General features: G+C 39.9%; 1 protein-coding gene across 8 annotated transcripts; it reads left to right on the forward strand.

The window, feature by feature from the left end:
• Window positions 1-727: 727 nt before the first annotated feature.
• LOC137823420 (probable beta-1,3-galactosyltransferase 3) lies at window positions 728-3,750 on the forward strand. 8 transcript variants are annotated; one of them, XM_068628539.1, is made up of 8 exons: window positions 755-1,124; window positions 1,952-2,103; window positions 2,202-2,275; window positions 2,366-2,577; window positions 2,676-2,739; window positions 2,917-2,989; window positions 3,146-3,266; window positions 3,390-3,750. In XM_068628539.1, the coding sequence occupies exons 4-8, from the start codon at window positions 2,469-2,471 to the stop codon at window positions 3,479-3,481; spliced, it is 459 nt and encodes a 152-aa protein (XP_068484640.1). In that variant the 5' UTR covers window positions 755-1,124; window positions 1,952-2,103; window positions 2,202-2,275; window positions 2,366-2,468; the 3' UTR covers window positions 3,482-3,750. The 8 variants fall into 8 exon arrangements, with proteins under 8 accessions (XP_068484645.1, XP_068484646.1, XP_068484640.1 ...); XM_068628546.1 differs by having other exon boundaries at window positions 2,366-2,556; XM_068628541.1 differs by having other exon boundaries at window positions 761-1,179.
• Window positions 3,751-23,762: the final 20,012 nt, after the last annotated feature.

The raw sequence follows: 23,762 nt of genomic DNA on the forward strand, positions 1-23,762 counted from the left end.
AAAACACTACAAGAAAAAAAGGTTTTAATGGAGGTTATTTAGCGGAGGTTAATATAACCTTAGGAATTGATTTAACTAATGGAGGTTTTTTTCTAAAACCTCAACAAAATAATGGAGGTTTTTTAACCTTAGTTAAATTCCAAAGGTTTATTCTAAAACCTCAACAAAATAACGGAGATTTTTTTAACCTTCGTTAATTTTCAAAGGTTTATTTTAAAACCTTCGCAAATTAACGAAAGTTTTTTTAACCTTCGTTAATTTACAAAGGTTTATTTTAAAACCTCCACAAAGATAACGGAGGTTTTTTTAACCTTCATTAATTTCTAAAGTTTATTTTAAAACTTCCGTAAAATAAGAGAGATTTTTTTAATCTTAGTTAATATTTACAAAAATTTATTTTAAAAATTCTGCAAAATAAGTTTATTAAAATTAATTAATTATTTATTTATTTTATATAGATATTTTTCTTAAAAATTTACTATAAGAAAAACTAGTATTTTTATCACTAAAAATATTATTTTAACAAAAATTATTTAGAAAAATATTAATATAATTCAAATATAAATTTAATAAATAAATATTTTTTAATTGTTAAATTACTAAGGTTTTTCGTACAAACCTCAGTAAAATACCTGAGGTTTCTAAAACCTCAGTAAAATACCTGAGGTTTTCTAAAACCTCCCTAAATATCCCTAAATAAATATAATTAATTTTTTTTATCTTCCTTATACACTTAGTTTTCCACCACATACTCACTACATCTGCTAAGCCACACTTCCATAAAAAAAGTCACAAAACCCATTCTTCATTTGCTGCTCCAGAGAAGCTCTTTCCGCCTTTGCTCCACCACAGAATCGGTTCTTGGAGAAACTCTCAACCTTCTCATTTTATCTCATCTACATCTTTGTCTTTTCACATTCTCGTTCTTTCTCCTCGTCGTTGACGCCAAGTCATAGCCGGAGCTTCTCCTCGCCGAAAATATCGCAACCTCCGTCGTCAATGCCGCTCTTGCGACCTCTTCCTCAACGCATTCTCCTCTGATTCCTCCCTCCGGTCAGCAGCTATCACCGACCTCCGCGCCGCCCGCGAACGTGACCCTGCCTGGTTCTCCGCTTCAGTTCTAGGTTTTATCTAATTCAGTTTAATTTCCATGCACATCATTATTCATTCAGAAATCATGTATGTGGTGTGGTACCTGACTTTTGTGTGGAAGTGTATGAAATTTATGGCATCTTATGCACTTTTTTATCCCTTCTTAACTACATAAGAAAATTATACCGGTTTTAACATGCCTTGTGAATGCCTGCATGCTTGGAAACCATTACCCCCTAAGTTTCAGAACCCTTCCAACATGTTTCAGCTCTTGAAAAGAAATTATGCTTTGGTTCATTGTGGTAACATGCCTTTGTTAATTTACAGATACGCTGAAAATAATGGTCTTTTATTACAGTTCACAGCATATGTGTGCCTGTTCAGTTGTCATACGAAAAATTCTAACTGGTAGTTTGAGGGCAAAGTAGCAACTGGTATTAACTTTTCTATGATTTAGGCCATAATTCTTTTAAATTAAACAGGGAGAAGAGCATGGTTATGAAAAAGAGACTGGGTAGTTGCAACTGAAGCACTTATTTTTATATTTACAAGTTGGTGGAAATGGACCTTTTATTTTGGGATCTGCCTTGTTATTAAATAGCGATGGTCCAACATATTTGGGGGTGCTTTAGTATTTTTAATTGCATCTATTTGCACATCATAATAGACTCATGAAGGATCAATGAAAGTGTGGTCACTAAAGAAATTTAATTCAACGTTCATAGTTTCTATAACAACTTGACATTAATTTCTTTTCAGATTCTGATTTGACAATAATGCATCATGTTTATGTACCTACTGCGGTACTTTGTTACACAGTTATTGTGGTGCTTTGCTTATAAGAAATTTAAATGTATAGCTGGATATGGACTATTCCTGAACCTAAAGGACTTGGAAGGACAACAGCTGTGGAAGCTGAAAAATTGAATGTAGTTTCAGAGGATTGTAATTCAAGAATTCTAAGCATTTGTTACATTTCCTCCCTGCTTGATCAGTTTTAATAATTACGTGGTAGTTATCAAAGGCACTACATAGTTTCAATTAAATGTTTCGGCTATGATGTAAATCATCCTTTGAAATTCCTGTGTTTGTGTGCTTGTCTCCCTTAGTTGCAAGAGAAGGAAGTGAAACGTGAAACTAAAGGCATCTATAAAGAGGCTTTCAAGACACAAAATGCCATACAGTAAGTTATACTTATCTTACCATTTGTAGTAATTTTATTTTGTTGTTGCTTTTATACTAAAAATGTGTAACTGCATGGAATGGAATGTAGAACCCTTGATTAGACAATTTCAAACTTGGAGTTGGAATTAGCAGCTGCAAAGGCAGCTCAGGAGTCTATACGAAGTGGTGCTCCAGTACCAGAAGATATCAAGATGAGTGAATCATCTGGTAGGAGTAGGTACCTAATGGTAGTAGGAATCAACACTGCTTTCAGCAACAGAAAAAGAAGAGACTCAATTCGTGAGACATGGATGCCACAAGGTTCATAATTGCATTATTTTTCATCCTTTCTTTCTTCCCAGTTATTTTTTGTTAGTACTTTTTCTTATAATGTGTTCTTGTGATAAAACGGTAAATAGGTGAGAAAAGAAAGAAGCTAGAGGAAGAGAAGGGCATTATCATCCGATTTGTAATTGGTCATAGGTGCATACCTCAACTCTTTTTCAACGATTATATAGCATAAATACCATCGTTTTATTGTCTTTATGCATCCAACTTGTATCATATATTAATTGATAGAAATAACGTGCGGTTCATCCATTAGTCATATATTGAATTAATTGTAACTTGAGCTTTTTGGTTTTTCCTTTCTTTCACCAGTGCCACATCAGGGGGTATCCTAGACAGAGCTATTGAAGCAGAAGATAAGAAGCATGGAGATTTTCTGAGACTGGTAATGGTCCTATTTGTCTTACTGCATTTTTGCCCCAATCTCCCTTCACTTATTTGGTCTCTACTTGAATAATCACTTGACAAAATAGCATGAATTCATTTATTTAAAGGTAAAATTAAAAGAAATGCAACAAATCTGAGTGCTTTGATTCTGCAGGATCATGTTGAAGGATACCTTGAATTGTCAGCAAAGACAAAGACCTACTTTGCTACTGCTGTTAACTTATGGGATGCTGACTTCTATATCAAAGTTGATGACGATGTTCATGTAAATATAGGTATTTAAGCTTTCTCAATTTCTCATAAACTAACCTTGCTTGAGGTGTTTGTGATTAATATTGTAGGATTCTTTAAACTATTCCACATGGATTCTTGTTTTATACTATTCACTCCTTTTTCAGCAACACTAGGACAAACTCTAGTGAGACACCGATCAAAACAACGGGTGTACATTGGATGCATGAAATCTGGGCCAGTTCTTTCTCAAAAGTGAGGATCATTTTTTTTTATCCTTCTACTCTTTTTATGAAATGGTTGTAAACATGTACTCTTTTTATTTTAATTTTATCATGGTATCCAGAGCTTGAAAATTCATGTATCTCTTCTACTTTTTCTCAATTTTTCGTAGCTTCATAGTTTCTCTATGCCTTCTCCAACTTCTATAGCATCAACCACTCAGTTATCTTTTTGTATTTAATATTGGAGAAGCTATCTGCTGTAATTTTTTTTATTTAGAAACAAGTTGAACCAGTTTTCAAGGCATTTCTTTATTGTCTTTTATTTTTTATTTTTTTTATATTGCTCAACCTTACCATTTCTATTAGCATTCCAATCCTGCACAATTTTACAATTCACAGAATTCATTCCTTAAGAATTTATCTCAGCCGCAATCTTCTTTTCAGTTTTATACAAAAACAATATAATATTTTTAAGTTTTAGTTATAACTATTTTTTTCAGTTATAATTAAAAGTTGTAAATGTTATAACAATTATAACTATTTATTGTACTAATTTACATAGAAAAGTCATTTCCTTAGTGCTTGCTAAACACTAATTTATCTTTGCTTAATCTTCATCCTAAGATATTGTTGAAGATAAAACTTGGTCCCAATTATTTCTTTTATTTATTGAAAAAAAAATACTTTAACAAACATAGATAAATAAATACAATAGATGTAAATAATTGTGGTTTAAAAAACACATGAATGCCTAAATGGTAAATGAATAAAAAAAAAACAAATTTCATAATTTTGAAACCTATGGTATTTTTTAAGGAGGTTCTAAAACATTTTATGGACGTTTTGAAACCCATGGTATTTTACGGAGGTTTTGAAACCTATGGTATTTTACGGAGGTTTTAAAACCTATGGTATTTTACGGAGGTTTTGAAACCCATGGTATTTTACGGAGGTTTTGAAACCCATGGTATTTTACGGAGGTTTTGAAACCCATGGTATTTTACGGAGGTTTTGAAACCCATGGTATTTTACGGAGGTTTTGAAATCCATGGTATTTTACGGAGGTTTTGAAACCCATGGTATTTTACGGAGGTTTTGAAACCCATGGTATTTTGAAAGGCTTTTCCTGAGGTTTAAAAAAACCCTGGGGAACACATTCCCCAGAGATGATTTAGCGGGGGAAACTACAACCCTGGGTAAATGACTTAATGAAGGTTTTAACCCTGGATAATGTAAAAATAAACCCTCGTTAAAACCATTTTTTCTTGTAGTGAAACCTCCTAGGTTAGGCTCTTAATCTTCCTAAACTGTCACCTTCCAAGTAGAGTTGGCCTCACCACTCTCAAATCCTACCTCTCATGGACCTTCAAGGTCATCACCACTCTTAGGAGGACCTTGTTCCATCTCCAATCCATGAAGCTTCCACAAATCATCTTCAAAACTAAAAGGAGGAGGACACAAATCCATCAAGTCTCAAGCAGGAAACGTCCAAGCTTCACGATGAGCTTCAATAATCGCAACAAGAGGCTAAGGCTCTCTTTACTGAAAAGTCCAATGAGGCCTTAGAACTATCCAACAAGAACGTGGAGCTTCAAGCCGAGGTGGAGAGGCTGAAGGAGGAGCTGGCCAAGAAGAATGGGGGGTTGATCCAGAAGGGCGAGGAGATGGTGAAAGAAAGGCAAGCCCTTAGGGAAGATGCTGCGAACTCTTACATGGCGAGCTTTGAAGATGTCGTTGCCCAAGCCTCAAGGATCTACCCTGAGATGGATTTCTCTGAACTTAGCTTGGGCAAGACGGTGGTAGATGGGCAACTAATGGATGAGTAGCACATCTGACGGAAGAGGGTCAAGCACAACCTCACAAGAAAGACAAAAGCCAAGACATGAGCATCCAAAGCCAAACCAAGAGCATCTAGGGCTATGGGAGGAGTGTCTAGGCCAAAGGGGATGAGTGTCTAGCTCAAGGTGGAGAGCGTCTAGGCCAATGAAATGAGCGTCTAGGACCAAATTGCTAAGCCCATGGCCAAGCGAATCCATGCAGATTTGTTTATGCTACATGAAGGCCCATTAAGGATAGCTTAGTATTAGTTGTGGTGTAAATAGCATAAACTTGATTCCATGAGACTTGACCTAGATTTGCTAAAGATTTGGTCACTTTCTAGAAGGATTCTCCACATGGCCATGTGCTCCATGTGATGTAAATTTGCATTTCGTTTTTTATTAGCATTAGGGTTGCATTATGGTCCTCCTTAGCCTATAAAAGGAGGAACCTACACCTTGTATTTTCAAGATTGAATAGAGTAAAGTTATGCTGCCCATTTTGAGCCACACACTACTCTTTGCCTAGTATCTAGGTTTTAATCTTCATTTCATCACCTTCAAAGGGGCTGGCCTAACCTCCCCAATTCCCCACTCTCATGCGCCTTCAAGGCACCCATACTTCCTAGGAAGGCCTTGTCCACTCTCCTCCACTAAGCTTTTGCAACCATCATCATCAAAATCAAAGAAGAGCTCAAAGGAATGCCATCAACATCTTTGTAGCCAACTGCCTTTTGTAGTCTTCAAAACAACTTTAACTTTCTAAACTCTTGCATGTATATTAATTTACTTATTTAATCTTGTTTTAGATTAGACTCACCTCGACTAATATATTAGTAATGCATGTCTTGGTAAAAAAAACTAGCATAAAATTAATATAAAGTGGTAATATAACTAACTACCTTAACAACATAATGCATCAACCGTATATGGGAAATCACAATGCTCTTGTAGAGCTAACCCGTGCATGAATCATACCCATTGACCGTGAAAAATGTCTTACATGCTCGAGTGTTGACTGATCACATGAGCAAGGATCTGGTCCTTCGATCCTGTCAAATAGGACTTGTGTGCTTGGAAGGGTTGTTCGTTTTCTGCACGCACCCTTTGATGTGATTCCAATAGCAAAGAAGAGAATGATTCTTGACATTCTTAGGAATCAACTTGAGTTGGACAATAGTTAGGCACTTTTTCTTAGAATTGGATCAATGTTCTAAGTCAAGAACTCACCAAAACTAGCACCAAATCCAAACTCATATGGAAGTTCCACATATTGTCAAATTGAACCAACAAAAAGAGAGAAAGAGCAAAAGCACCGAATAGAATTGAATAGGAACAACAATGAACCGAACAAAATGAATTAAAAGACAAGAAAACTGAATAGAAGTGCTGAAAATTAAAAGGCACCGAACCAAAAACAAAGAAGAAGAAGAAGAACAGCTGCTGGAAAAAGAAAATAACCGAACCAAAACACAAGAACACAAGCTTCAAACATGAATAACAAAAGAGAAAGAAGGAAGGAGAGGAGAAAGCTCATGAAGATGGATGTATGGTTGGATGATCACGCCACTAGAAGGATGGAGACTCCTAGATGAGTGTGCAAGCCGCCACTTGAGGTAACCATGGAACCATCAAGATAAGACTAGAGAAGAAGGCACAAAGCTCTCCAATGCTCTCTCAAAATTTGAGTATAGTTTCTCTAATTAAAATTCAAATCTGAAATGTACAAGGGCAACGCCTATATTTATAGCCTAAGGGTGCTGAAAATCAAACTAAGAGAATTCAAAATTCCCTCCTAAAAGCAACTAGAACCTGCGCCTAAAACAAGACATGAGGAAGGTGTGATCCCTTCTCTCACTTTGACACCTCCTTATTTACTTCTACACCTATCTACTAATACACCCCCCCCCTCCTAAAGCTCCTAACTAAAGACTAAAAGATGCTTTAACAATAGAGGTTTCTAATGTTTCCCTCTAAGTACCTTCAACCAAAGAAATTACAAAAAGAGAAAATAATCGTCTCCTAGCTCCTAAAGCTTTGAACATGCTTCTTGTAAGCCTTTGAGGTGGGCTTTGACCTCCATGGGCATCCTCCATTTGAGCCTCTACCTCTTCTTGATCTTGTTGATTGGCCTCCATGTCCACTTGAGCTTGATCTCCATCACCCTTCCCCAGCATTGTAGGTGACTTGAGTATCTGACTTTGGTGTCAATCTCTTTGACATTTTATGGAATCAACTTGAGTTGGAGACAGAAAAGGCGCTTTGAATAGAATTGGATCAATGTTCTATGTTTCAAGAACTCACCAAAACTTGCACCAAACACCAAACTCACATGGAAGATCCATCTATTGCCAATTGAACCGATTAAAATGTGTATTAAAGCAAATGAACCGAATAGAAAGCTTCAAAAACATAAATGAACCGAACAAATCAAGTTAGAACAGCAAAGAATCGAACATAAAGTGGAAAGAAAGCACAACACCAAATAGAAAGAAGCTTAAGACATGTTTATCATTTCGTAAAGCATGGAAAATGAAATGGAAGATGAAGAAGAGAAGAACTTATGAAGATGAAGAGCTTGACTTGTGATCACGCCACTTGGAGTGTGAAGGATCCAAGATAAGTGAGCAAATGCCGCCACTTGAGAGAGCCAAGGCACTCAAGATAAGACAAGATAGAGGAGAAAACAAGTTCTCACACAATTCTCTCTCAATTTGAGTAGAGTTTCTCTAATTCCAATTTCAATTCTGAATTTTACAAGAGCCCACCCCTCTATTTATAGTGTGAGGGTGCTGGAAAATAGGTGGGAAAATTCAAATAAAACTCATTTGAAATTCCCACCAAAAACAAGTCACATGGGAGGTGATGGAGGAGGGCCAAGCACACCTCACCATGGAGGCCAAGACCCAAGACTAGACCGTGATGAGCGTCTAGACTCAAGGAGGGAGCGTGATGTGATTCCACTAGCCATATAGAGAATGATTCTTGACCTTCTTAGGAATCACCTTGAGTTGGACATTATAGAGGCACTTTTCTTAGAGTTGGATCATTTGTTCTAAGACAAGAACTCACCAAAAACTAGTACCAAATCCCAAACTCATTTGGATGAACCAATTTTAGTCAAATTGAACCAAAAAAGAAGAGAAACTAAAAGGAACAACAGAATTGAAATTAAAAGGCAAGAACAGAACATAGGTGTTGGAAAAACAGAAAAACCAAACCAAAAAAACTCAAGAACACAAGACAACATGAACAATTGAAAGAGAAGAAAGGAAGGAGAAGAGAGTGCTCATGAAGATGGAAGAATGTTGGATGATCTCGCCACTAGAAGTGTGGAATGCTCCTAGATAAGAGTGATGCCGCCACTTGAGGACTCCATTGATCCATCAAGATAAGACTAGAGAAGAAGGCTCCAAAAGCTCTCCAAAGTTCACTCAAAATTTGAGTAGAGTTTTCTTAGATTAATTCCAATCTGAATTTTACAAAGGGAGCACCTCTATTTATAGCCTAAGGTGCTGAAAAATAGGTGGGAAATTTCAAATAAAACTCATTTGAAATTCCCACCAAAAACAAGTCACATGGGAGGTGTGACCTTTTTCTACTATGACACGTCCTAAAAACTACACCTACACCACACTCCTAAGTCACATGGACAATGTGACTTTATTTTACATTTTCACACTCCTTTATTTAATAACCACACCTCCTAAAACTATACAAGATTATTTCAAAGCTTGGCCTTGTCCCTCATGGGATGGACTTGGGCTCTTTGGGCTTTGGCCTTCTTGGGCTTGGGCTTGGGCTTTGGGCTTGGGCCTCATCTTTATTTTATGTCTTCTTTTTAATTTTGAGAAGACTAGAAGGAAGAACTTCAAATGTGAGGGTGGATGTCCTCTTCCTCCATTAATAAAAGCCTCCTTTATTTGATTCTCCCATGATGAGGGAAGGCTACACATGGAACGTCTAGGAGGAGGCCTAGACCGTCTAGGCCCTATTACAAGGTCAATGGCTAAGCATATTCACGCCCAAATGGACCTAGCCACGGATGGAAGAGAGAAGACCTTGTATATGTTACATGGAGGCCCATTAGGGGTGGCTAAGTAATTAGTGTAGTGTTAGAAAGCACAAACTTGTCTTATTTGTGATTTACCCTAGATTTTGTGCATATTCTAGAACCTTAGCACACATGACCAGCCATGTGGTCCAAGTGCCATGTGTCCTCTCATTTGCATTTCATTTTGCTCACATTTCATGTGTAATTAGCTTAGCTTTTACGGCCCATTAGCCTATAAAGGGGAAGGCCATCTCTTGTATTTTGCAAGATTAATGAGAGTAAAGTTATGCTGCCAACATAGTGCCATACTTTGCTTCTATCTAGTTTCTAGGATCTAATCTTCATCTTCATCACCTACCATAGGGTTGGCCGAACCTCCCTCTTTCCATACACATCATGCACCTTCAAGATCACCATAGCTCCTAGGAGGATCTTGCACATTTACATCCATGGCTTCCGCACCATTTTTCACATGATTCTAAGAAGAGCTTCATGAATTTGCCATCATTTGGTATCATGAGCATAAGTTCTTCAAAGATGAGTAGTTCTTGGTGTTTTTATTTTGAGTTCTTCTTTATTTCATGTTGTTCATCTTGTTTCCATAATTGTCTTGCTGTTTTTTAAATTTTAATTTGTTTTGGTGTGCTATTTGGAAGATCCAACCGGTGCACTTTGTTCAATTGATCTTGAACAATCCTTGTGCAATTTGTGATAGGATTCCATACATCTTTGAGTTGCTGTTTTTCTTTTAGGTTTTTGAGTCTTTATTGCACTTTTATTTGGTTCATATTATGCTCTTTGAGTCTTTTAATTTCTGAATCCATATATGTTTTGTCAAGTCATGTTCATCCACAATGTCATCAATTCATAGTAGTCCTTTGTTGGCTTGATTGTTTCTTGATTTTGGGTATTTTTGCTTACTTTGAAACTGCTGTGATATTGATCTTTTGGTGCCTTTTATTTTTAGTTTGAGTTCATATTTGTGTTTAGATCTTACACAAATTCCTTTTTCATCAATTCCATTGTGTTTATATTTTGGTCTCTTGCTGTTTTTGTTTCCAGTTTTTCCAGAATCCCCTGTTTTACATTCTCTATGCTGGCTGTTTTGTTCCAGAAAATTATTTTCACTCATAGGAAATTTTTTTTTCTCTGGAATATGCAAGATTAGGCTGTTACAGAAAAGACAAAAAAAGAATCAGCTCAAAAGAGTCAATAGAAAAAAAAATGATAAATATTTTAAAAACAGTGTGCAAATCTGGGCGCTACAGTTGGCGTAACTGAACACTGAAATTGAAAAAATTATTAAAACAAAATGGCTCATGCGTTTGGAGTGATTCCAAAGCCAGATTTTAGTTAAGATCTTGAATATTTTGAATATCAATTTTCAGAGGCAAATTCCAAAAGGGAAGCTCAGCATAAATTGGGGAAAAACACGTTCTCTGGCCCACAACAATTTTCCAGTGGTGCTGTTTTTTTATTTTGTAATCTAATTCTAGTGCTATTTTAGGATTCTTTTTGTGTGCCTACCTTTATTTGAGTACCTTTATTTGCTTGTCTAATATTCTTGGAACTCTTTCTAGTTGTCACAATCTAACTCCATTTGTGTGGTACTGTTTTCTTCAATTAAATTGTTTCGTGCTTTTATTCTTTGGCCTCTAAATTTGGTGCTGGAATTTAGTCTCTTTTGGTGCTTATTTGAGTGGAAATTTGACTTGGGTAAGGTCTAGTCTTCTTGATAGGTGCTGGAATTGGAGAATTAAAGTCCTTAATTCTAAGGGGAAACAAGGGCAAAGGCAGAATCAAACACTTCTCAAAATACCACAAACACTTGGAGGGCCCAACAAGAAAAGACAACCAAGGAAGTGCCAATAGCAAAAAGGATCAACAAAGGGAGTTTTCTTAATTTTCTTTGCAACTTAACTTGTGTTAATTACTTCTTTAATTACGTGATTAGACGGTGAGTGTGTCTTCAAGGGCTCCAAGTGTCCAAGAAGCCTCACCTAGGGCCGACTAGTATGGAATTTTCTAATTAGCAATTGTTAATTGTTTTTAATTACGTTTACTTGCCTAATTATCTACGCTTTGCATGTGTGATTGCTTTGTTTAACCTTTAGTTAATTCGTTTTGCTTGGTTCATTAGTTAGCTTGCATTGTTTTCTTGCATTAAAATCTGATTTCTCAACTTCATTGTGTTCTAAGTAGTTTACTAAGAGAAAGCTTTGTGTGAAGACATTGAGGGATAGTTTTTGGCTAAGGCAAAGGCTTGGTACTTAAGTAGTCCTTTGTGACTCACCTCCCTTACCTGGAAAACTACCTTCTTTGACTTTCCTAAATTTTCTCAAGGTAAAATACTTGTATACACAAAACTTTAGCCATGTCTTCTTCTCCTCACTCTCCAAAGTCTATTGAAAGTGAAGTAAAATCTATAAAAACTCTTTTGAAAGAAGTTTCACAAGCTGTGCAAATGATTTCTTTTAGACAATTGGAGAATGAGACTAAAATTAATGAGTTGGCTAAAGCCCAAGAAGAGAAATCACAAAAATCACAAAAATCAAAGAAATCTCATACTCATGCATCTAGGAGTAATGAGTCTCTAGGGGAGGGAAGCCTTAGGATCAATGACTATGACCAACACCCCCTAGAAGAAATAGGCAAAGGGAACAAGAGGGGCCAAGGGAGGTTAGAGTAGATCTACCTCACTTCCATGGAAAAGAAAATGTAGAAATCTACCTAGATTGGGAGATGAAAGTAGAACAACTCTTTGCTTGCCATAGGGTGAGTGAGGAACGAAAGGTACCCCTAGCCGCCCTTAGTTTCCAAGGGAACGCCATGTATTGGTGGACCTCTCTCGAAAGAGAAAGACGTCTTCATAGGGAACCTCCCATTGCATATTGGAATGACCTTAGGGGAGCCCTAAGATGTCGCCACATACCTTCCTACTACCATAGGGAGTTGATGGACAAGCTCCAAAGACTCCAACAAAAGAACATGAGTGTGGAAGAGTATAGGCAAAAAATGGAGCTCTACATGATGAGAGCATCCATTAGGGAAGAGGAGGACACCACCATTGCTAGGTTCCTTAGTGACCTATCACTTGAGATAAAAGATAGGGTAGAACTCCTACCTTACCAAGACTTGAATGACTTGGTTCAACTTTGCATTAAAGTTGAACAACAAATCTTGCGCAAAACTTCAAGTCAGAGGGTGAGTTTCTACTCTAGCTTTTATCCCAAGAAAGAGTTTAGAAGGGAGGGTAGTACATCAAAAGAAAAACCAAAAGAACCTACCAAACCCTTAACCAAAGAAACCTCAACCCCACCCATCCGAGCTAGAGATGTTAAGTGTTTCAAGTGCTATGGTAGAGGGCATGTGCAAGCACAATGCCCAAACCAAAGGACTTTGTTTCTTAAGGGTGTAGATGAATACACTAGTGGCGAGGATGAGCCTAGTGAGAGAGAGGAAGGGGGAGAGGATGAGAGGGTAGCTCCACTAGAGGGAGAATTGCTTATGATTAGGAGAACTCTCAACAATCACCCTAGCACATCCATGGAAACACAAAGAGAGAACATATTTCATACAAGATGCAATGTTTTAGAAAACATATGTTCCCTCATTGTGGATATTGATCTAGTTGTAATTGTTGTAGTGCTAGAATGGTGGAAAAGCTTAATCTACAATTAGTTCCTCACCCAAAACCTTACAAACTTCAATGGCTTAATGAAAATGGGGAACTAAGTGTAGACAAGCAAGTGGAAATCAAGTTTTCCATAGGGAACTACAAAGATAAAGTTTTATGTGATGTAGTGCCTATGGAAGCTTGCCACATCTTATTAGGGAGACCATGGCAATTTGACAAGAAAACCTTGCATGATGGTCTCACTAACGAGATTTCCTTCACCCACAAGCATAAGAAATTTGTACTTAGTCCTTTACCATATTCAAATACAAATGAAACATAAAAGGGATGAGGAAAAAAAAAAGCGCTAGAAAAAGAGAAAATCCTTAGGGATAGGAAGGCGTGGGAGAAGAGTGTTCCTTCCCACAAGGTTGCTCAACAAGAAAAGCCTTTTGAAAACGTTTTTGAAAATTTGCTTCTTGTTGAACAACCAAGCCTTGTCTTTTGTAAAGGAGCACTTACATGCACTGCCACAAGTAGTGAACTCATGAATCTACCTCCTCCAATAGAAAAACTTTTAAGTGAATTTGAAGATATATTCTCTAATGAGGGGCCCATTGGACTCCCTCCCATTAGAGGTATAGAACATCAAATTGACTTCATTCTTGGGGCAAGCCTACCAAATAGGCCCGCTTATAGAACAAACCCCGAGGAAACCAAGGAGATAGAATCACAAGTTCAAGACTTGTTGGAGAAGGGTTGGGTTCAAAAGAGCCTAAGCCCTTGTGTTGTGCCTGTCTTGTTGGTGCCCAAAATGGATGGAAAATGGCGCATGTGTTGTGATTGTCGAGCAATCAACAACATCACCATCAAGTATAGGCATCCAATCCCAAGGCTTGATGATATGCTTGATGAATTACATGGGTCAACCATATTCTCCAAAATTGACCTTAAAAGTGGATATCACCAAATTCGAATAAAAGAAGGTGATGAGTGGAAAACCGCTTTTAAGACCAAATTTGGATTATATGAGTGGTTGGTGATGCCCTTTGGGCTCACTAATGCCCCAAGTACATTCATGAGGCTTATGAATCACACCTTGAGAGATTGCATAGGTAAATATGTAGTAGTTTATTTTGATGATATCCTAGTGTATAGTAAAACCCTAGAAGACCATCTAAGTCACCTTAGGGAAGTTCTTCTAGTACTTAGGAAAAATAGTCTTTTTGCCAATAGGGATAAGTGTACCTTTTGTGTAGATAGTGTAGTTTTCTTAGGTTTCATTGTCAACAAAAGGAGGGTGCATGTAGATCCCGAGAAAATCAAAGCCATCCGAGAGTGGCCCACCCCACAAAATGTAAGTGATGTAAGAAGTTTTCATGGGTTAGCTAGCTTCTATAGAAGGTTTGTGCCTAATTTTTCTAGTCTAGCTTCTCCTTTGAATGAACTTGTTAAAAAAGATGTTGCATTTTGTTGGAATGAAAAGCATGAGCAAGCCTTCCAAAGGCTAAAAGCTCAACTCACCAATGCACCAATTCTATCTCTTCCAAATTTTTCCAAAACTTTTGAGATAGAATGTAATGCATCGGGGGTAGGCATAGGTGCGGTATTGTTGCAAGGTAGACACCCCATTGCATATTTTAGTGAAAAACTCCATGGTGCCACCCTCAACTATCCCACCTATGATAAAGAGCTCTATGCACTTGTGCGAGCCCTAAAGACTTGGGAACACTATCTTGTGTCCAAAGAATTTGTCATCCATAGTGATCACGAGTCTTTAAAATATTTAAAGGGCCAACACAAGCTCAACAAGAGACATGCTAAATGGATGGAATTTCTTGAACAATTTCCTTATGTAATCAAATACAAGAAAGGAAGCACCAATATAGTGGCCGATGCTCTTTCAAGGCGGCATACACTCTTTTCAAAATTGGGTGCCCAAATTCTTGGATTTGATCACATAAAAGAGCTTTATCAAGAAGATCAAGAACTCTCATCCATCTATGCCCAATGTCAACATAGAGCGCAAGGAGGTTACTATGTGTCCAAGGGATATCTTTTTAAAGAAGGAAAACTTTGCATTCCCCAAGGTACACATAGGAAACTCCTTGTCAAGGAATCACATGAGGGGGGACTCATGGGCCATTTTGGAGATGATAAGACTCTAGACCTTTTAAAAGCAAAATTTTGTTGGCCACACATGAGGAGAGACGTCCAAAGACATTGTTCTAGATGCATATCATGTTTAAAAGCAAAGTCTAGAACAATGCCTCATGGACTCTACACCCCTTTGCCGATTGCAAATACTCCTTGGGAAGACATTAACATGGATTTCATTTTAGGACTTCCTAGGACTGCAAGAGGCCATGACTCTATCTTTGTGGTAGTGGACCGTTTTAGCAAAATGTCCCATTTTATTCCTGGCCACAAGGTAGATGATGCTCAAAATATTTCTAGACTCTTCTTTAGAGAAGTGGTGAGACTTCATGGTCTCCCTAGAAGTATAGTATCCGATAGAGATCCCAAGTTTATAAGCCACTTTTGGAAAACTCTTTGGGGCAAACTTGGAACAAGACTACAATTTTCAACTTCTTGTCATCCTCAAACGGATGGCCAAACCGAAGTAGTCAATAGATCTCTTGGGACTATGCTTAGGGCTATCATGAAGGGCAACCATAAATCTAGGGATGAGTATCTTCCCCACATTGAGTTTGCTTACAATCGAGTAGTTCACAAGACTACTAATGCTTTTCCTTTTGAAGTAGTATATGGTTTTAATCCTCTCACACCTATGGATTTGTTGCCTCTCCCTAATCCACAAGAAGTTGTGCATAAGGAAGGAGTAATCAAAGCCGACTTTGTGAAGAAAATGCATGAGAAGATTAAACTCCAAATACAACAACAAAATGAGAAGTACACAAAATACAACAATAAAGGGAAGAAAGAAATAATTTTTGAGGAAGGAGACTTAGTTTGGCTTCACCTTCACAAAGATAGATTTCCAACTCAAAGGAAGTCCAAACTAAGTCCCCGAGGTGATGGACCCTTTCAAGTCCTTAAGCGAGTCAATAACAATGCATAAAAATTGGACCTACCTCTTGAATATGGAGTACATGACACTTTTAATGTAATTGATCTTTCTCCATTTGTAGGTACTAATGACGATGACGAGCTGGATTTGAGGATAAATCCTTTCCAAGGGGGAGGGGATGATGGAGGAGGGCCAAGCACACCTCACCATGGAGGCCAAGACCCAATACTAGACCGTGATGAGCGTCTAGACTCAAGGAGGGAGCGTCTAGGACATGATGAGGGAAGGCTACACATGGAACGTCTAGGAGGAGGCCTAGACCGTCTAGGCCCTATTACAAGGTCAATGGCTAAGCATATTCACGCCCAAATGGACCTAGCCAAGGATGGAAGAGAGAAGACCTTGTATATGTTACATGGAGGCCCATTATGGGTGGCTAAGTAATTAGTGTAGTGTTAGAAAGCACAAACTTGTCTTATTTGTGATTTACCCTAGATTTTGTGCATATTCTAGAACCTTAGCACACATGACCAGCCATGTGGTCCAAGTGCCATGTGTCCTCTCATTTGCATTTCATTTTGCTCACATTTCATGTGTAATTAGCTTAGCTTTTACGGCCCATTAGCCTATAAAGGGGAAGGCCATCTCTTGTATTTTGCAAGATTAATGAGAGTAAAGTTATGCTGCCAACATTGTGCCATACTTTGCTTCTATCTAGTTTCTAGGATCTAATCTTCATCTTCATCACCTACCATAGGGCTGGCCGAACCTCCCTCTTTCCATACACATCATGCACCTTCAAGATCACCATAGCTCCTAGGAGGATCTTGCACATTTACATCCATGGCTTCCGCACCATTTTTCACATGATTCTAAGAAGAGCTTCATGAATTTGCCATCGGGAGGTGTGACTTTTTTCTACTATGACACCTCCTAAAAACTACACCTACACCCACTCTCCTAAGTCACATGGACAATGTGACTTTATTTTACATATTCATACTCCTTTATTTAATATCCACACCTCCTACAAGAGTAAATCAAATTATGCTCTTTTATTTAATGCTTGGCCTTGCCCCTCATGGGATGGACTTGGGCTTTTTGGGCTTTGGCCTTCTTGGGCTTGGGCTTGGGCTTGGGCCTCATCTTTATTTTATGTCTTCTTTTAATTTTGAGAAGACTAGAAGGAAGAACTTCAAATGAGAAGGTGAATGACCTCTTCCTTCATTAATAAAAGCCTCCTTTATTTGATTCTCATCAGCTACCCCGCAGGGTTAACCTTAACTCTGCCTTTAGAGCACCCAAGCTCTGGTAGTTTCACTGACGCCGAGGTGGGTCGCATTTCCTATCCTTATCTACACACTTTTAGTTGTAGCTAATCGTGGCCTAGTACTTATGGAGAATCTTACTTAGAGGAGAGTGTACTACGTCATGGTGGATACTTAGGGTGCCTGAACTCAGATTCTTATCGAGGCAGGTCGACTTCTCGACTTAAGCTAAACAATCTTAATTTTGGCTAAACATGGTTATGGGCACTTGAACTCATAATCTTACTGAGGAAAAGTCATCCTATCTGAATTACCATGAACTTCAGAACACCTAGACTTGGAATCTTACCAAGAAAAGGTCACCTTATTTGAAAACAATTCGCCCAGATCTTCCCAAGGGTATGATTTCTTCTTGCTCTTAGAGTATCTGACTTGGGTGTCGACTCACATGCCAAGTCTACTCTTTTAATGACTTTGGTTGTAGTATCTGAATTGGGTGTTGGCTTTCATGCCAAGTCTACTCTTCAAAACCGAGGTAGGTTAGCCTACCTGCCCTCAGCCAAACAATTTTAAGCCAATTCAGGGTGCCTGGACTCATAATCTTACTGAGAAGAGACTTCCCCATCTAAATTGTAAGAGTGTCGGGTCACCTAGGCCTGGAATCTTACCAGGGGAATAGGTTGCCTCGTTTAATAATCAATCATGCACATATTGCGCTTACCCGGATAACTCACTGGTCAAGTCGCCTTATCGTGTGTTAACAAAGAATCCTGCCAAATCAATTTAAAGAACAATTTTTCATTGGGCGACCTCATTAAGAAACCCTCGTAAGGGAAAACGAGTGTCCCATTAATTATTCAAATTGTTCATAAAGACACAATATATCAACTAAAATAAAACTTGAGGTTGGTCCCATTCCACGTTCGGGGTATGGCTCCGCCCTCTAGAGTCTCGAGCCTGTAGGCTCCATTTCTGAGTACCTCTACCACGCAGAATGGGCCAGTCCATTTGGGAGATAAATTATTCTCCGACTGGTAAGGATGAGCCTTTCGCATTACTAAGTCGGTCACCTAGAACTGCGCGGGTCTAAGCTTGGTCCTTTGCTTCAACTCTACCCTTTTCTTCAAGGCTTCAGCTTTGAAGCGTGCTTGTTTATGCACCTCGTCAAGTAGGTCTAGGTTTTCCTTCCTCCCTTCGTTAGATTCTTCCATCACAAAGTTCTGGAATCATTGCAAGCTCTTCTGGATCTCTACAAGGATCATGGTGTTTGACTCATACACCGGACTAAAGGGCGACTCCTTCGTGGTGGACTGAGGAGTGGTGTGGTAGGCCCACAAGATTCAAGGCACCTCTTCTGCCCTGGTCCCCTTAGCTTTCTCCAACCTCCTCTTCAAGCCCCTGAGTAAGACTCTATTGGCGAACCCGACCTGGTCGTTCGTAAGGGGATGCTCCACCGAGGCAAACACCTGTTAGATCCCAAGCTCTGTGCGCAACTTGCTCAACTGCTAACTTGCAAACTGGGTACCGTTGTCGGACATCAAGTGTGTCAAGATCCCAAAATGACAAATGATGTTTCTACACACGAAGTGTTGAACCTTATGGGTAGTTATCTACGCAACTGGTTCAGCTTCTATCCACTTGGTGAAATACTCAATTGCCACCACTAGGTATTTGATCTACGAATCGCCAAAGGGAATAAGTCTAAGATGTCTATTCCTAAGAGTGGAAAGGTTAGGGGCTATGTATTGATCGCAACTCTTCGAGGGGTGCATGATACCAATCATCATGCTTCTGACATTGTTTGCATCGCTGCGCATACTTCATTCAGTCTTCCCTCATAGTCGCCCAATAGTACCCTGAGCGAGCAACCTTCAAAGAGAGAGATTTCTCTCCAACATGGCTTCCACAAATGCCATCGTGGAGCTCTACCATGATACGGATACACTAATCCCCACTTATACAAGTGAGGACAGGATGAGTGTAGTTGTGACGAAACAACTTTCCATCAATCAGGGTATATCTTCAATTTATTTCTTTTGATCGCCTTCACTTCTGCAGGCTCTTTCGGGAGCATCCCGTCAGAAAGATAACGTTAGTATGGTGTCATCCAAGTCTCCACTACGGCGACCTGCATGACGTCCAATGAATCCTTTCCCGATAAGGCATAAACACTTATCATGGGCACCTTCAACATTTCTTGTGTCTTGTGTCAACAATTTGTGCCCTCTTCTTTTTACTGAGCCAACCTCCACATGACTGACCTCTGCTGCCCCATCTGCAGAGGTCCTGGGTGCCTTCAAGGTCTCCTGAATAACTAACCTTTGTCGTCCTCCCTTGCCTGAGCTCATCAGTTTAGCCAGTAGTTCTGCTCGGGCATTCTGCTCCCTTGGGACATGCACTAGTTTGAACATAGGAAAGGCTTCCCTTAGGAAAGTAATGTATCTCAGGTACAAATCTATTTGTGGATCTTTGGCCTGGTACTTACCCGTGACTTGCCCGATTACTAGCAACGAGTCACTTTTCACCAACAAACTTCGAGCGCCCAATTCCTTAGTCAATAGCATCCCAACTATCAATGCTTCGTACTCGACCTGGTTATTGTTGGCCTTGAAAGCGAATCTAAAGGCTTGCTCAGTCAACAGTCCATTAGGTCCCTTCAGAATGATGCTAACACTGCTACCTTGTTGATTAGATGATCCATCTACGAAAAGGACCCACTGAAAGTCTTCACCATCCACCTGGATGGCTTTTGAGGATAATTCAACCACGAAGTCAACATATACCTGACCCTTGATGAGTCCCTTGGGTTCATATTGATCCTTCTCTTGGACAATGACCGAGCTGATTGCCCGATATGTGATTTCAAAATAGAGACGAAAGGGAGTACCTGGTACGGCTTACAAATGACAGGTGGGCTGGCTAAGTACTCCTTCAACTTGAGGAACGCCTCTTCGCATTCGCGAGTCCATGTGAAGAGGTTGCTCTTCTTTAAACACTGGAAGTAAGGGTACCCCTTATCTCCTCCTGCTGATAGGAACCGAGACAGGGTGGTCATTCATCCAGTCAACTGTTGCACTTCCTTCACAGTGGCGGGGCTCCTCATTCCTATGATGGTTGCACACTTGTCCGGGTTCGCTTTTATCCACCGTTTAGTGAGTAAGAATCAATGTTGGGCAAGGAGTATGGATCTTTAGGACATGCTTTATTTAGGTTTGTAAAATCAACGCACATTCTCCACCTTTCGTTGGCCTTCTTTACCAACACCACATTTGCTAGCCACTCAGGGTACTGGATTTCCCTTATGTGACCAACTTTCAAGAGTTTATAGGTTTCTTTTCTGATGACTAGACGTCTCTCTTTTTTGAACTTTCTTATCCTTTGTATTACTGGCTTGACTTTCTCGTCCATTGTAAGTCTATGGCATAATAAGTCAGGGTCTATTTCGGGCATATCTGCGAAAGTCCATGCAAAAGCATTTACGTGTCTCACTATCACCTCTGCGATCTGATCTTGCATCTCCTAGCCTAGTGATGAGCCGAGCTTGAACTTCTTCCCTTTAATCTCCTTTTCTTGAACCTCTCCAGCAGGCTTAGGTCGTCTTTCACTGGTGGCTTCCGCTCGGGTGATCACACCAGCTTCATGTGCCTGGGTGGTGACCATACATATCCCCCTTCTGCTTTTTAAGCTATTTTCATAGCATTTCCTCGTCGCCTTCTAGTCGGACTTGGTGACGATTATCCCTCTTTCAAGGGAGGGCAACTTCATCTTCATGTGCCTTGTCGAGGCCACTGCGCCTAACCTGTTCAAGGAGGGCCTACCCAAAAGCATGTTATAGGCCGAAACAACGTTAACAACCAAATACCTGATATTAATTGTGTGGGATGAGGTGCCATCTGAGAAGGTCGTCCTCAGTTCCACATGCCCCCGGACCTCCACCTGATCTCTAGTAAAACCGAACAAGTAGCCGTCATATGGTCTCAGCTGGTCAGGTGACAACTGTAATTTACTAAACGTTACCCAAAAATCACGTCGGTCGAGCTCCTCTGGTCAATAAGGACCCTGTGAACTCTTCTTTCCACGATGATGACCGAGATCACTACTGGATCATCCTCGTGCGTGACTACGTCTCCCATATTAGCCTTTGTAAAGCAGAGATCGGGCTTGGCTGACTGGTAAGATCCCCGCGCCTCTACTTTCAGCACCTCCCTCGCGTACTCCTTACGCTTGGAGGCGGAACATCCTCCACCTGAAAATCCTCCTGAAATAGTATTAATCCTGTCGTGGACAGGTACCTCATGTCCTTGGTCTGCTGGAGGAAGCTCGTCCTTTGACCCCTCCTAACTCCCTTCCAGGTATTCTTTCAAGAACCCATCTTTTAGCAAGCCTGCTAACTAGTAGCCTAGGGCTATACAGTGTTCCACGTCATGCCTGAACGCTTTGTGGAACTCGCACCAGACCTCCTTGCATGGTCCCAAATTCTTGTCAGACTTTGGGGGGAACTTTAGTTTTTCTGCCATTCCTGGCATAGCCAACAAATCCTTGTACATCATTTTGAATTTTGGTCGAAAAGGCAAATTATCTCTCACCTTCGTTCGAGGTTGACTCTTCCTTGGTGCGTAAGGTGCTCATCGTGCGTCTGACCTCTTCTCGTTTACAACTTCATGTACCCTCAGGGGTTGAGATCGACTGCCTTCTTTGGTCTTGGTCTGCCTTGGGTACGTGTTACTGCGCTTCACTGTTACAGCCTCTTCCGCGACGATGTGGGCAACAGCTCATCATTGGATCTCCCAGAACGTCCTTGCCTGATTTCTAATCAGCTGGTCTCTGAATGGTCCTAACATGATCCCATGCCCAAAGGCATGGACCATCAAGGCCTCATCCTGAGACTGGAGCTTTACTACGAATGCTCCAAACCTGTTCAAAAAATCCTTCAAAGGTTCTCTCTTTCTTTGCTTCACACCAAAACGGTCAAAAGGGACTGGCGGTTGAGCTTGGTTAACAATGAATTGTTCCCTGAACAATCCAGAAAATTGATCGAAAGAAGTGATGTGACTGTCCGAGAGGCTAACAAACCACTAAGCGTCGTACCCGTGAACGTGCACATAAACATCTTGCAATGCATAGTATTTGTTCCTCTCAAGATCATCATTTGGGCATTAAATGTTGTAAGATGGGCCTCAGGGTCTTCTGCACCTGTAAAAACGATCTTGGGCGTTATGAAACTGACTGGTATGACAACGTCCATAATCGCCTGTGAGAATGGCCTGGGGCGAGCCCTTCGTTGAATAGTCGAGTCTCGCTCCCCTATGGAGTGTTCGCTCAGTTGTTGTAGGTCCTTACGCAATTCGTCGTAGGCTTTGCATAACTCCTCGTTACTCACCCATGACACATCTATTTCTGCCATGAACTGGTCTTGCCTGAGCACCTGCTCGGCTCGAACCTCCGCTATGAGCCTCTCCTACTCAGCCCTGGATGTCTCTATCGCCTCCTGGAGAGCACTCACAGTCTCCATAAGTTGTTGTATGGTGGTTTTGTCACTCCCTTCAGATCTTAATGGACCTTGCCTCGTATTCCTCATCACGCCTAAGAACTTAAGTACAATTACGGTTTGGATCTGGTTTTATCGAGCCCCACGGTGGGCGCCAAATGTTCTTGTCGGTTGACCTGCTCACCGGTTAACTCGGATGACAAGCTCTAGCTTCGTCTGTCTCTTATGGAATATGTTATGCGTCTTAATGCACTGGAACGTTGCTCCGTTGAAACAGAGGGGCCCTACCTGTTGATTGCACTCCGACGATCAAGTTAGTACAGGGCTTATAAGAAACAAGAAGTAGTAAGTTTAAGTCTTAGAAACAACATACCTTAACCTTGGCTCTCAAGTCCCTTTTATAGTTTACCTCTTGTAACAACTTTCTATCACGATAATATAATCTCAACTGAAAGCATACTCAACAAAAAAATATTTTGTTCAAGGGCTCACTCTCACAGTGCTGCAACAGAACAAAATCTTTCCTCCAAGGAGTGCATAAAATAATAACAGAATAACCACCAAGGTACCAACTCATGTACCAACATCAAGGGTCCAGTCTGTTTACGTAGGCACCCTCAGCATGGCACTACGCATCATTCATGCAACCTAAACTTTACGTGCCCTAGCACACATGGGCTTAGGTTTTAAAGAAAATGTTTACTTAAACTAGACCCCCTGCACATTGAGCACACCCCTAGGTCATAAACTACCCCTCGCCTTATGCACAAAGGGTTATTCGAAAAAGGAACTAATACATACATTTGGGCCTAATCACATGGCCCACCAACTTGGCCCAAGAGCCAAGCTGACTTGTCTTTGGCATGTACTAAGGTCCAACCACCGAGCGCTGAGCTCTGAGCGCTCTAGTCCAATACAGTTCTTTTGCCATTGTAGGATAACATAATAGTAGTATGAAAAGAAGGATTTATAGATAAATATAACTCTTCCTTTCTCTTTAAGAATTAATAAAATAAACATGTAATATATAATCCATGTGTAT

The sequence above is a fragment of the Phaseolus vulgaris genome, chromosome 8 (assembly GCF_000499845.2).
Source record: "Phaseolus vulgaris cultivar G19833 chromosome 8, P. vulgaris v2.0, whole genome shotgun sequence".
Lineage (NCBI taxonomy): Eukaryota > Viridiplantae > Streptophyta > Magnoliopsida > Fabales > Fabaceae > Phaseolus > Phaseolus vulgaris.